At 36.9% G+C, this 15,248-nt stretch overlaps 2 protein-coding genes across 3 annotated transcripts in view; one reads left to right on the forward strand and one right to left on the reverse strand.

The window, feature by feature from the left end:
* LOC134357949 (ankyrin repeat and SAM domain-containing protein 6-like) overlaps positions 1-13,919 on the forward strand; it is a 56,296-nt gene extending 42,377 nt beyond the window's left edge. Inside the window, exons 12-15 of one of the 2 annotated variants that reach the window (XM_063069757.1) lie at positions 396-463; positions 7,480-7,596; positions 8,594-8,690; positions 11,893-13,919. In XM_063069757.1, coding sequence (XP_062925827.1) covers positions 396-463; positions 7,480-7,596; positions 8,594-8,690; positions 11,893-11,948 — 338 coding nt within the window. In that variant the 3' untranslated portion in view covers positions 11,949-13,919. Of the gene's footprint in view, positions 1-395; positions 464-1,638; positions 1,738-7,479; positions 7,597-8,593; positions 8,691-11,892 lie in introns of those variants that run through there. The other variant, XR_010020762.1, reaches the window with a different exon arrangement.
* Positions 13,920-14,109: 190 nt separating this feature from the next.
* Positions 14,110-15,248, reverse strand: part of pdcd6 (programmed cell death 6) — a 33,472-nt gene continuing 32,333 nt past the window's right edge. The window contains exon 6 of the mRNA XM_063069762.1: positions 14,110-14,807. Coding sequence (XP_062925832.1) covers positions 14,709-14,807 — 99 coding nt within the window. The 3' untranslated portion in view covers positions 14,110-14,708. The remainder of the gene's footprint in view (positions 14,808-15,248) is intronic.

A 15,248-nucleotide genomic window follows, 5' to 3' on the forward strand; every position in this document is an offset into this window, starting at 1 on the left:
CCACCATTTGTAGGTTTCCTTCTGTATGTTTTGTACTCTCCTGTAGAATGCTGTAAAATTACAATTCCTCATCTTTGGAAGGTGAAAAGGCAGAAAGTTCAAGAATTGCTTCGAAAGGGTTGTTTTTGAGTGGATTATAAATATAAATTGTTGATTACATAATTTTTGAAGGCTGAAAACGGCATATTGGGGAGGTTATATTCAGGTAATATCCTTTGTGTCTATACAGTATTTCTAATGCAGTTTTCTTGTATTTTACTGTATAATGACTAAACACTGTCATAATTAAAACAAATATGATCAAAGTAAGCTCATTAGAACCCCAATAATATTCATATAAATGAGGGTTGAAGTAATAATTAACTCATGCCTATACCATTTATTTTTCTCCCTAGATGAATTATCCAGTATTTTAAAAAAGCTGTCACTTGAAAAATATCAACCCATATTTGAGGAACAAGAGGTAATAGCAGTGTTGCATATCATTCAAACTTGTGTCTAATATTTTTGTTGCTGTAAATAATTTTAGATTATAGCTGATCACCGTGTCATGGGGGTGTTGTGTTCTGAAAAAATAGACCATATCCAGATCTTCCATGATGTGAAGCCACGCCATCTCTGCATTCATCATGAACCAGGAGTTGAAAAAAATAATTTTTGTATTAAATACATTTATTTATTTTCTGTCCAAATTCTGTAAGTGAAAATTATTCCATATCTCAAATCTATCAGTCGTGATTTTTGAATTTTATAACGGCTGCTTGGATTATGGTTTCTATGAATCCATAACCCAAAAGGCCGAGATGTTGGGATTGCCTGTACAACGAAAAAGGGTAAAAAAAAAAGAACTTACATATATGCTGCTCCATAGGACAAATTACACATAGAATGTATTGCATTCAAAACTCTGCACTTTTTAAAAGATACTCTGCCTATAATTATTAAAAATTTCCTTACCAAACTTAGAAACACAAAAGATTACAGCTGCTGGAATTTGGAGCAACTAACTAGGTGTTGGAGGAGCAAAGTGTATTGAGACCCAATTCACTGATATTGCCTGACTAACTCAGTTCTTCCAGCATCGTGTTTGTTGATAAATAACTTGCTTTTCTAGAGTGGGGCACAACATTAACTGAGTTCCCAAAAATATAAATGTACTGAATTGATTGAATTGCTGAGGCCACCATTTTAGTAAGGATGATTGTAATTTACCCTTTTCTTTATTCTATTTCAACCTTTTTCTTTATTCTTATCAACTTCATTACAAATTCTTTTCTTTGATAAATCTTCCAGCTTGGTGGTGATCAAAGCAAATGTGGCCTACTTGCTAATACATTTGTATCTCCTTTTAGATCATTTCAAAAACCTTTTTGCTTCCTTAATTTTTGATGGACTTTTTATGATACAGAAGCAAATATCTAAAGGTTGGCCACAGTTTGGCTTTCAGTTATTTTGCAGTATGTTGTGCTTAGTTGGTTTAAAATTTCACCTTCCTAATGCAGTTTTTTTAGAAATTATTCTAGTGTTTGTGTGTTTGGCTGACTCATTTTTACAGCAGTTTATTTTGTCCATTTCAATGCAAAACACAATAGATTTTATTATCTATTTCTATATTTTCTTTGTCTTTTCTTTCTACAGTCTCCACTTTAATTCTCTCTAGCTGTGAAAGTTACCAGATGGTATATACACATCTAATACAGAATATCTACCCTGTCTGATTTTGTGATGGTTCTGATGGTATGTATTTACAGAACTGGTTCTTATTTTAAAACAAAAAGAATCTGCATTCTAAAACTAAGAGCAACTTTGTAGTTATTAGGTTTGAAATAAGGGCTAGATATAAAGCGATAAGTTTTGAAAGGACATGTCCCACAACAAAAATCTTTAATTTGATTTTAAGACATTAGTGAGGTCTCACTGCTGATGAAAAGAGTAATGAATGTGGCTATGATTTCTTCAACTTCCTGAATAAGCAGACCAAAAAAAAAACTTAGTGCTTGAAATGAATGTTTGGTTTGTCTGTAATGCATTAAATATTGTTGTTTCAATACTATAGTATAAAAAAGGGCCTATTAAGTCCTTGTTGCCTCCAACAGATACACAGGCTTCTTGTGGATGACAAGGCAGAAACTTTTAAAGCCATAAACAATGATACCAAGACTATAAACGTTTGTTAATCCCTCCATAAATATAATACCTTCTAGCCAAATTTGAGTTTGCAGTTTTTGCTTGTCAAAACAAGTGTGGTTTGCTATTGATTTACTTTTGTCATCATGAAAGATGGGTTTTGTTTTGGACTCTTCTCTTATCCACCACAACTGGTAAGTTGTGGCTTCCATTGAGCAGCAGAGTTGTCAGCACAATTACCCTGACTCCTGTCATAGATAATTTTTGAACACCAGATCCCAGCTCTAGCTACGTAACCAAGTCAATATTTCCTGGCTTTCTCCTTAAAACACACATAATTACAGACTTGGGAAGTCACATACAGTGGCATGCAAAAGTTTGGGCACCCCGTTCAAAATTTCTGTTACTGTGAATAGTTAAGTGAGTAGAAGATGAACTGATGTCCAAAAGTCATAAAGTTAAAGATGAAACATTCTTTTCAACATTTTAAGCAAGATTAGTCTATTATTTTTGTTTTGTACAATTTTAGAGTGAAAAAAAGGAAAGGAGCACCATGCAAAAGTTTGGGCACCCCAAGAGATTTTGCTCTCATAACTTTTACCAAGATCTCAGACCTTAATTAGCTTGTTAGGGCTATGGCTTGTTCACAATCATCGTTAGGAAAGGTCAGGTGATGAAAATTTCAAAGCTTTATAAACACCCTGGCTCCTCAAACCTTGTCCCAACAATCAGCAACCATGGGCTCCTCTAAGCAGCTGCCTAGCACTCTGAAAATTAAAATAAATGATGCCCACAAAGCAGGAAAAGGCTGTAAGAAGATAGCAAAGCGTTTTCAGGTAGCAGTTTCCTCAGTTCACTATGTTATTAAGAAATGGCAGTTAACAGGACCGGTTGAGGTCTGGAAGACCAAGAAAACTTTCCGAGAGAACTGCTCGTAGGATTGCTAGAAAGGCAAATCGAAAACCCCGTTTGACTGCAAAAGACCTTCAGGAAGATTTAGCAGACCCTGGAGTGGTGGTGCTCTATTCTACTGTGCAGCGACACCTGCACAAATATGACCTTCATGGAAGAGTCATCAGAAGAAAACCTTTCTTGCATCCTCACCTCAAAATTCAGCGTCGGAAATTTGCAAAGGAACATCTAAACAAGCCTGATGCATTTTGGAAACAAGTCCTGTGGACTGATGAAGTTAAACTAGAACTTTTTGGCCACAATGAGCAAAGGTATGTTTGGAAAAAAAAAGGTGCAGAATTTCATGAAAAGAACACCTCTCCAACTGTTAAGCATGGGGGTGGATCGATCATGCTTTGAGCTTGTGTTGTAGCCAGTGGCACGGGGAACATTTCACTGGTAGAGGGAACAATGAATTCAATTAAATAGCAGCAAATTCTGGAAGCAAACGTCACACCATCTGTAAAAAAGCTGAAGATGAAAAGAGGATGGCTTCTACAACAGGATAATGATCCTAAACACACCTCAAATCCACAATGGACTACCTCAAGAGGCGCAAGCTGAAGGTTTTGCCATGGCCCTCACAGTCCCACGAGCTAAACATCATCGAAAATCTGTGGATAGACCTCAAAAGAGCTGCATGCAAGGTGGTCCAAGTATCTCACAGAACTAGAAGCCTTTTGCAAGGAAGAATAGGCGAAAATCCCCCAAGTAAGAATCGAAAGGCTCTTAGCTGGCTACAGAAAGCGTTTACAAGCTGTGATACTTGCCAAAGGAGATGTTACTAAGTACTGACCATGCAGGGTGTGCAAACTTTTGCTTCGGGCCCTTTAACTTTTTTGTTAATTTGAAACTGTAAAAGATGGAAATAAAAAAAGTAATCTTAAAATATTTAAAGAAATGTTTCATCTTTAACTTTATGACTTTTGGAGATCAGTTCATCTTCTACTCACTTAACTATTCACAGTAACAGAAATTTTGACAAGGGTGCCCAAACTTTTGCATGCCACTATGTGGAAATAACTAAGTAACTGTACTTTTACAATTGAGTACAAGTGACTAACATTTTTTTAAAACTCTCCCTCCTCAGCTTTGGCTGCATGCTAACTACTTGCCAGTATAATACATCAAATGCAATCTCTCATAGCAAACAAGATTCACTGAATGCTACAGGAGAAGCCTGTGGAGGAGTGCATGATGATTTCCAACAGTACAAGTAATACATGGCTGACCTTATAAGAATGTGTGTAATAAGTTAGTAGATAATGAGAACTTGTAGTTTTGTCAGCTATTTGTTTCCTCTGAGTTTTATATGATAAGCTGTTGGTAATATAATGTGGAATTCCTAAAATCACATTGTTTTTTATTGGTTTTGTTGCAATTGTAATATATTCTATATTCTGCAAATGTATGAATATGTGGGGAAATATTTCATGTATATTAAATCTGGCACACTTACCACAACTATTAATGATCTGTTGAGAAACATTACCAATGATGAATATTCTTTACAATTGTTTGTCCAAGTGACCATCTCCCTTGAGTAATCTCAAGACCTCTACCACTTGAATCATTAGCTTATTCATTCCAGTTGGTTTAAGTATTCGATTAACATTGCCAAGTTAAACATTCATAGTAAAGCAGGTATTGTGCCTTTTTTTTTCCTGCAGCATTTTACTGCCTTTCTTTAAGACTTTTCTTCTAGTTTTTCAGTTCATTAATGCCATCAAGTGCATCAGCTTTGGCATGATATATTGTTTGCATAAGCTTACTTATAACTACTACCTCCTGAAGTAGGTCTGCTAATCCACAGACTTGGGTTCAATTTGTTCTGCCTGATCTCACTCTAAGCTTCCCCTGACCAACAATGGATTGCCATTGGACCAACGTTGTCACCCACCTGCCGTGTGTACATCAGCTTTACAAAACTTGGCTGTCCTCCTGATGTGGTTTTGTCAAACCTGTTCCCCCTGAACATCTAACGGTCAAATTTTTTAGGGGAATTAAACGTTATGGGGAAAAGGCAGGTAGGCGGAGATGAGTCCATGGCCAGATCAGCCATGATCTTATTGAATGGCGGAGCAGGCTTGACGAGCCAGATGGCCTTCAAATGCCATCTGTTCTATTTACCTTAGGAGTTTTCCATAATTCTAACTACAGTTTGTATATCACCAGCAGCTGGCTATAATCAAGCACTCGAGATATTGAATGATGCCGCCTCCAAACAAGAAATGATTCATCCCGACACATTTCAAATCATTATTGGGGACTTCAACCAGGCTTGTTTAAAGCAAACCTTGCCCAATTACCATCAGCATATAACCTGTGGCACCAGAGGTCCCAGCACCCGAGACCACTGTTACACTAAGATGAGGAATGCCAATCTTCCAGACCACATTTCTTTAAATCGGATCACTTAGCTCTCTTCTCCTACCTGCATACAAGCAAAGGCTAAAGAGAAAAGCTTCAGAGATTAGGACAACAAAGAGATGGTTGCGGGAGGCAGAGGAATGGGTACGGGATTGCTTTGGGTTGATGGACTAGGCCATGTTCAAGAACTCGTCTGGATTTGAATGAATACAACATGCTTGTCACAGACTTTATTAAAATAGTTGTAGTTGAGTTGTCCCCACAAAATCATTCAGTCTTCCCCAACTATAAGTCCTGGATGAACCATGAGATCTGCAGTCTGCTGAGGGCCAGGTCAGAGGCATTCAAGTCTGGTGACCAAGAAAGTTAAAAGAGTTACAAGGTATGATCTCTGGAAAGCCATCTCAAGTTGAAGCGTCATTTCCGACTAAACTTGAATCAACCAAGGATGCTGGACAGTTATAGCAGGGCTTCAATATTATCACCTCTGTCATAACAAATAGAGCAATATATGCAACAACAAGGCCCCGCTTCCAGACAGGCTCCTATGCTTTGACCATCAAAATATGGAGGAACCATCACGAACTCCTACAGCCTCCACTGATCCTGTGATTTAGTCTTTGAGGCCGATATGTGATCAGCCTTCGGGGCGTGAAATCATGCCTTGAAGGCAGTGTAATAAAGATTCATTATAAATTGAATAATTGAGCCTAAACTCTTTTAGAAGAAGCTGTTGATCTCATTGAATCATGCGAAGATTTAGGGAGAAATTGACATTAAATACTGAGCTCCTTCAGTAAGGGGGTTGTAGAATAAGTGGCTGGGGGGGGGGTCAAGTGTTGAATGAGGAGTGAGTTGTGGAGAAGTTTATTAATTCAAAGATTATGGATCTTTGGCATTATCGTGACAGGCTGTAAATGGTAAATAAGTATATTAAGGGATGATAAAGGAATGAAGTGGATTTTGGAGTTGGAAATGGACATAGGCAGGAATATGGACATTTAATTGAGGTTTCTCCATGATCTTATTAACAGAGTTAAGGAGTTGCATGAATATCAACAATTCTTTTGTTATGGCGTCTCAGCCTTTCATAATCCTCGATGTTTATAGGGAAGTTTTAGTTTTCTGTACAAAACTGGGTCTTCTCGGGATGGGATTTTCACGTATCCCTACTCCAGTAGTTAACCTCCTAATTTACTGTGACACCTGATTTTGCATATTTTTATATTGACAGCATGGTGCTGTGTGGTTGGGCTATCTTCTGGATGGTGTCAATTTGAGATTCTATTTTCTTGCTCAGGTGAATGTAAATGATCGGGGAAATTCAGTCATCCAGGGTGACATTTATCCTTCAACATGCATCCCTAAGATGCGTATCTTCTCACTTGAAACATGGCTATTTGTGGGACTTTAATGTGTCAAAACAGGCTACAACATTTTGCTTCTAAACATGTAACTATTATAAAATTAAATCAGTAGCTATGTAGATTTTTAGGATGTTCTGAAGAAGTTAGTAGAAGAATCAGCTACCTAAATACATAGGGAACAGCTATTTTAGCCCACTATTAATATTTGGTGCAAAAATGTCTAGCCTAGCATCTAGTTTTTTTTTTGTTTCTTCAAAGGCACTCCAACTCCTGGACATACTGCTCGATTTCACACTTGGGATGAGATGTAGATGAAATAAACTTTACCTCCGTTCTTCCAATAATTTGTAACAACATTGTAACTATTCCTTTCTGATCTTTTACTCCTCTCTCCACCATTCTTAGTTTTTGCCTAAAACCTTGTGAACTGTAAATGTATTTTCCATTAATTCCTGGTTTGGTTTCAAATAATGAACTTGCTATCCAAGGCTCAGAATGTTTTCATAATACTGCTTAATAGCAGGGTACTTAAAGTGAACTATGAATCAAATTGTCCAAAATGAAAAGGTGTCCATTTCCCAACAGAACTATCTCTGGAAAAAGCTCATAGGAAAAATAAAGATTATCGTGCAGTGAAGGCATGACTTCTGTTTTGTTTCTCTAGGTGGATATGGAAGCATTCCTTACGCTAACTGATGGTGATTTGAAAGAGCTGGGTGTGAAGACAGATGGTTCAAGGCAACAGATCTTAGCAGCAATCTCAGAGTTAAATGCTGGAAAGGTATCAGTTTAAATATCCTTATTACAGCATGTGTGGGAGATAAAGTCCTCTTTCCTAAAATTTCTTTACCCAAGGACATATAAACTTTTTTTTTGCAGACATGAATTGGAGCTATTCACATTGCATTGATATTATTGTCTTTAAAAGTTGAAGAAAGAACATGTTTACATTAACGTCACATTATTATAAATCAAGGCACTTTGATTCTCACACCGCTATCTAGCTGGGAGAAATTATTGCCTTTACCCTTGCTGGAAGTTGACCACGTTTGCCCAATTAGGGAATGGCTACACTAAGCAGCAGCTTTGGACTCGTTGCCGTCCAAAATTTGCAGTTGCAATGGTAATCTAAAGAACACATCTCTTCATAAACAAGCTGTCCCCTACCCGATCATGGAAGAGCTTGCATTTCCCATATTGGCTTCATTAGGTATCTCAGAACCCACAAAACCAGAGTGGAAGCAAGTCATCCATAATTCTGAGAGACCATCTGAGAAAGGGAGAGGTTTGCAGCCATGTAAATATAACAGCTTAATTTATTTCTGTTTAAAATGTCTTGAATTTGTACGTGGAATTTAATTTGAATCTTTTTTCAAAATTCAAAGTAAGTGTATTATCCAGGTATGTACACTTACCATGTAATACCTTGACACTCATTTTCTTGTAGGCATTTATGGGGGGGGGGGAGTAATGCAATAGAATTTTATGAAAAACTATACATAAATAGACAAAAACAAATACTAATGTGCAAAAAGACAATCCGTGCAAATAAAAGTAATAAAAGAACACAAGTTGTGGAGTGTCCTGAATGTGAGTCCGTAGAATCAGATGACCTGCTCTGGACACTTTGTAATATAGAACAAAATAACAACTAATTACATTAAGACCTGCAAAACAACTATTTATTCTCTTAGCTTCCTGCTGTTGTCTGCAAACAGTGCTATAAGGACATATTATTTTAGAAATGATATAAATATTATGATTTCTTTCAAATATAGGGACGTGAAAGGCAGATTCTGCAGGAGACGATCCACAACTTTCATTCTTCTTTTGGGAGCAGTGCAAGCAATTCTCGTCAACTTAATTTTCAACACTGTAAGTTTTGTTTTTCCTGAGTTGTCCTGAAAAATCCATGTGATACCCCTAAATAATAGAAGTAGCAACCAAAAACTCACATAACAGTATTTTCAGGATGTTTGTGTAAAGCTGTTTTTAAAATACTTGCTAACTTTCAGTGAAGATCCTGTTCAATTTTCAGATAACTTGCTTATTTTCAATTAACTTGGAAACTTGCATCCTTTGAATAGGATAATCTTGACTTGTATGTGATGTTCATCAAGTATAAATAGGGGTAAAATCTATTCCTCTTTTAATTCGATTCTATAGGAGGGCTGACATGAGAGCTGAGTTGTTAATGGTTTATAAAGTGATGAAAATTGATTGCCTCTATTTTTATAACTTTAGTCAAGTGGCGATTTGCAATTGCAGAGCAAGTAATCATACAAAATTAATTCTGATGCAATTAATTCTGAAGGCATTGCATTCAATATTTTTTTTTTAATTTCCAAGGCTTGGAGCAAGTTGTATTCCACAAATATGGGTGAAACAACCATTGTTTTATTTTACGGATGGACTGAGCCCTTTATGAATTTCACAATTTCAAGAAGTATTATCACTAAATGATATTTTTAAAATTAGTTTACTGACATGGTCTGAGCAAAAGCATTTCATTGTTCATAGCATACTTTAAGTCCAAAATGTGAGCTTAGCTATGCAAAACAGAGACTTGAATGCATTACTAAAATATAAAGAGAAAATACAATAGTTCTGTATGTCATCCCTTTTAAATGAAAGCCAATTTTTGTATAAAAGGTTAAGATTCCCTTGACTTTGCTATTATTGGATTATGGAGAAAATAGGGGTATATTTGTTTGGGCTATAACAGTCTGCTGGTAGATCCAAAAACTAAAAATTAGATTTGGGTTAATTGTTAAATCTTGAATTTGAACAATACAATTATTCTTTACTTTGTTTGGTACCAAAGAATTTAAAATAGGAGGACAGCATGTGTAACAATTATATCATCAGGTCTATGGTATATCTGCATTGGAGTGGTAGTAATGGGCTACAAGGAAATTTCAGATAAACTGAATCAGTATTATGCGTCAGTCTTCACAGTGGAAGACACTAGCAGTATGGGGAAGTTCCAAGTGTCATAAAGAATGTGAAGTTACCATAACTATAGAGAAGGTTCTTGGGAAATCGAAAGGTCTGAAGAAGGATGAAGTCACCTGGACCCAGATGGTGTACACGCCAGAGTTCTGAAGAAAGGGGTGGAAAAGATTGTGGAGGCACTGGTAGTGATCGTTCAAGAATCACTAGATTCTGGAATGGTTCCGGAAGACTGGAAAATTGCAAATGTCACTCCACTCTTCAAGAAGGGAGAGAGGCAGAAGAAAGAAGACTATAGGCCAGTTAGTCTGACCTCAGTGGTTGGTAAGTTGTTGGAATCAGTTATTAAGGATGAGGTCTCAGGGTACTTAGCATGATAAAATAGACAGTAGTCAGCATGGTTTCCTCAAGGAAAATTCTTGGCTGATAAATCTGTTGGAATTCTTTGAATAAATAACAAGCAGAATAGACAAAGGAGAATCGGCTGTTGTGAATTTTCAGAAGGCCTTTGACTAGGTGCTACACATGAGGTTGCCTAACAAGCTACAAGCTCATGCTATTACAGGAAAGATTCTAGCAGTGGCTGATTAGCAGGAGGCAAAGAGTAGGCAGGGGGTGGGGGAAGGAGCCTTTTCTGGCAGACTGCTGGTGACTAGTGGTTTTCCACAGGGGTCTGTGTAGGGACAGATTCTTGTTACATTATACGTCAATAATTTGGATGATGAAATTGATGGCTTTGTTGCAAGAGTCCTTGTACAGGATTCTCTAACGGTTAATTTGCAGGTTGAGTCTGTGGTGAGGAAGGCAAATGTAAATGCATTTCAAGAGGACTAGGATATAAAAGCAAGGATATAATGTTGAGACTTTATAAAGCACTGGTGAGGCCTCACTTGGGAGCAGTTTTAGGCCACTTATCTCAGAAAGGATGTGCTGAAACTGGAGAAGGTTCAAAAGAGGTTCATGAAAATGATTCTAGGATTGAATGACTTGTCATATGAAGAGTGATGGCTTTGCACCTGTATTCACTGGAATTCAGAAGTAAGAGGGGTAACCTCATTGAAACCTATCAAATGGTGAAAGGCCTGTATAGAGTGGATGTAAAAAGGATGTTTCCTATGGTGGGAGACTCTTAAAACCAGATGGCACAGTCTCAGAGTAGACGGGTGTCCTTTTAGAACAGATGAGAAGTTTCTTTAACCAGAGTGGTTAATCTGTGGAATTCTTTGCCACAGGCAGTTGTGGAGGCAAAGTCTTTATGTATATTTAAGCCAGAGGCTGATTAAATTCTAGATTGGTCAGGAAATGAAGTTAAACGGGGAGAAGGCAGGAGATTGGGGCTGAGAGGAAAATTGGATTAGCCATGATGAAATGGTGGAGCAGACTCAATGGGCCAAATAGCTTAATTCTGCTACTCCATCTTATGGTCTTACATGGGTTTATATGGTTGTGAGGCCCTACCCATTGTTACAGCAATCTATTCAAAACTTCATAGTGTGAATTTAAAAAAAAACACAATTGGTTAAGCATTAAGTCGGTATTTTCAATTAAATTTAATTAAAAATCAGTTGCAAGATCAGTTTAGTTTGAATTGCTGGTTAAGATTAAGTACTCCAATACCTCTAGCATGCTGGGCTCTCACTTTTGAGTTTTACACTTGGAGCAATGTCTTGTGTTCCTGCCAATAAGTCATGTACTGTGTTAACTGTAGCTAAACTTGTCATTCCTGTAAAAAGAAATTTAAAAACAGAAAATGTTGGAAACTCGGGTGGTTAGGCAACATAATGAAAGAGAAACAATTAATGTTTCAGATCTGCCAAAGATTGCCAGACCTGAAACGTTAAGTTTCTCTTTTGCTAGATGCTGCTTGATTTGCTCAGTGGTTTCCAAGATTGCTTTTAGTTCATATGGTTCTGTAATTGTACTATAATGGGCTAATTTCCTAATTACATGTGTTCATTGAGAAAAGGTACTGCCAACCTTGTTGCAAGATCTCTAGATGCTGTTAATACAAAATGCAGACTTTTTTTCAATAGCCAAACCTATTTTTTTTTGGAAAGCCAAAATCTCCCTCTTAAATTGTATTGTTCCATTACTGATACAAAATGTATCTGTTTAATTCTAACAGCTCCCATTGCTTGGATTAGTAGACCAATGGCATCATCAGATAAAAGATTAACTTGAATTGGCACACAATTAAGGAGGGAATTTGAAAAGATCCTACAAAAGCTGACTAAAACCTCGAGCTTCCTGCACACATCCTCTATGGTATCTGAAGTTGTACGTGACTTTCAGGTCTCAAACAGTTGTCAGTATAACAAGGAACCACTGAATGATGAATTCTTGCCATACCCTCTGAAAGGATGAAGATACGTCATCTGTGCAATCCTGCCTCATTTTAGTGTTGCATTTTTAATGCATCTAATTATGAAAGATGTCTTTCAAAATTTGCATACAATAATTTTGCATTGCAATAGTGATTTGCAGTGACTGTATCAACTTGCATAACAATGTATTACACTAATTACTGCAAATAACTGTTGAGTGATCATGTCTTAGATGAAGTTGTTTATTTATGCTTGTGATTTTTCTGAAATCGCTCCAAGGTGTTTATTACCACAATAGAAAAAAGTATGTTATCATGATGTATTCTTCATTTACAAAATTTTGAACCCAACTTGGTGACGAGGGATACTCTAAGAGACTATCTTCAGCTTCAGTTGGCATGCCAGCATTCTTTTACAGTTATGGTAACTGAAGTACTTCTATTTGAGCAGGAATTATTGGTATTAATGCATCTTTAAACCAAATAGAAACTGATAATCTGCTGTGATTAAACATGGAACAGTATAGGCCTTCAGCCTACGATTTGGCTTCCACGGCAATAAATTCCACAGGTTCACCATCCTCTGGCTAAAGAAAATTCTCATCTGTTGTAAATGGTCTTAGTATTGAGGCTGTGCCCTCTGGTCCTGGACACACCACTAAGGGAAACATCCTCGGTATCCTCTATCTAGGCCTTTCAGGTTTCCATTAGATTCCTCAGATTCTTTTAAACTCCAGTGAGTATAGGTTCAGAGCCATCAAATGCTCTGCCCTTTCATTCCTGGAATCATTACCTGGACCCTCTCTAATGCCAGCACATCCTTTCTTAGATGAGGGCCCAAAACTGCTCACAGCATCACATCCTTGCTCTTATATTTGTGTCCTCTCGAAATGACTGGCAAATATCATTTACCTTCCTTACCACTGACTGAACCTGCAAGTTAATGTTTAGGAAATCCTGCACCACTGCCACAACATTTACTGGTCTTTAATAGTGGTGATTATCTCTCACCTTTCTTCAACAAAGAAATAACATTTGCCACCCTCCGATCTTCTGGTATTAATCAGAAATCCCGACTATTTGCCTGATGATCCATATCTTGTGGTTCCACAATTGCTTGGGCCCTGTTTTTAGTCTTCTCTGAAACATCAACTGTTTATTTATTTGCATAGATACTGCCTGACCTGTGCATTCCTCTAGAATTGTGTTGTTCCTGTATCCATTTTAAATTGACAAAGTTCAGTGTAACTTAGGAAGTCTACTAATGTCCTGATTATGTCAGATGATTGATTGTGCCATACTATTTGAAATTTGTGCACAGATATTGTCAAATAGGGTTGCACTTTTAAACTTTAACTAGGAACTGCATTTTATTAAAGGGTGTGTGTTCCTGCATTAAAACAATTTGAGCAGGAAATGTTTTAAACATTATCTTGGATACAGTTGAGTATGATTAACTTAGTAGCAGTAGTTTTTGAAATAGGGTTTGAGAGGGGGAAAAACAAGCAGTTTTCCTGGAGCTGCTGTCTACACTTTGTCTCTGGTAGCAATTATGCAGCCATATTCATGAGTTTCTCCTTTGGAGGTAGAGAAGGAACACTAAAGTAGCTGGTTTGATCTGCTAATGAAATGCTCATTTAGTTGATTATATAAGCTCCTCCATGACCAGCCAACTGCACAAATCAATGTCAAGAATCACTTTTTCATTTGTAAAATTCAAATAAACCTATGAAAATTAATTGTCTTGTTTTTGATGTCATTAGCAACTACATACACACTGGTATCAAGACCCTTTATTATTGGGTAACTAGCTAAAAACAGCTGAGCACAAAAACTAAATGAACAGTAGTTGATTGTAACTGGTTATTTCTCCTAGCTGTATAACTCATTCTCCAGTGGAATAATGGTCATATTAGGAAGATGGGCAGTTAAGTCTTGCTAGGCATATCTAAATGTGAAGGCATCTGAACAAATGCATTCAAGATGTACTCAAAAGTTAAATTTATTTCCAAGTTTGAATTACCATATGTTTACATTGTTACAGTAAATGAATGTCTGGCACATACTAGTTTATACATAGCACATGAGAAAATCCCATTAAAATAGTTTATTGGCCTGCATCTTTGTAAGATTGTATTTATTCTCATTAATATTAAACTATGCAACAAGTTCTAGAAACAATAAAAAGTTAATGCATATTAAGCATTTAGCATGAAATTTATGAAGACAAACTTGCCAAAGTTAGTCTGTCTCACGTTAATTACTCTGAATAACAAATGATAGATTGCTGTCATGTATCTGACAAATAAGGCACCATGCATGATTTATAAAGCTATTCTTTGCCATAGGTAGCCTCAGCTGCATATCTTGTTATCAAAACTGATTGCTCTGTTGCAATAGAAGACAATATGGCACAGTTGCATGCTAATAACATTAAGATTGTGTACAGTAGTCTATTTTACAAAGTAAGTGCAATTTGTCTTAAAGATAAGCATTTGCTTCAAATTTTACACAAGCATTTCTGTTCTAAGCTACTTTTAAATTGTCTTGATAATTCAGTCAAAGGGCCCTTGACTGACTGAGCATTACAAAGGGAAAGGATTATAAAGTAGCAAAAATTACACTACACTTAAGATCATTGTGAGGTACTGCTCATATGAAACCTGTATCCAGCCATCCTGGTCAGTATCAAATCGTCTGAATACATCAGTCAGCCTCTGGAAAACAAAAATTAAATCTTTTGTGAAGATTTAATATTCAAATACTTTGCTGAATCTCCTCTAGGGTGTTTATTCACTCTGGGTATTAATTGCTCTTTAACATCTCATCTCTAATAGCAAGACTGCATCACATGATGATCACCAATCTATTTTTACAAAGTCCAAATCCATGCCTCAATTAGCCAAACTGCACAGAAGTCCCTACAGGATATTTTTATACAAATCCTATTTTATGTGACCACCTCCACATCAGTGAGGCCAAGTACAGACTAGGTAACCATCTTGCCAAACACCTGTGCTCTCTCTCAAGCCATTTTTATTCCTACACTGGCCCATCTGTTGTCTAGTTCTTCCATTGCTAGGGTTAGGCAGTCTAGAGGTACAGCACCTCATACTCCCTAGGTAGTCTATAACCTAAGGCATAAACATTGGATTCTC

Source organism: Mobula hypostoma, chromosome 17 (assembly GCF_963921235.1).
Source record: "Mobula hypostoma chromosome 17, sMobHyp1.1, whole genome shotgun sequence".
NCBI lineage: Eukaryota > Metazoa > Chordata > Chondrichthyes > Myliobatiformes > Myliobatidae > Mobula > Mobula hypostoma.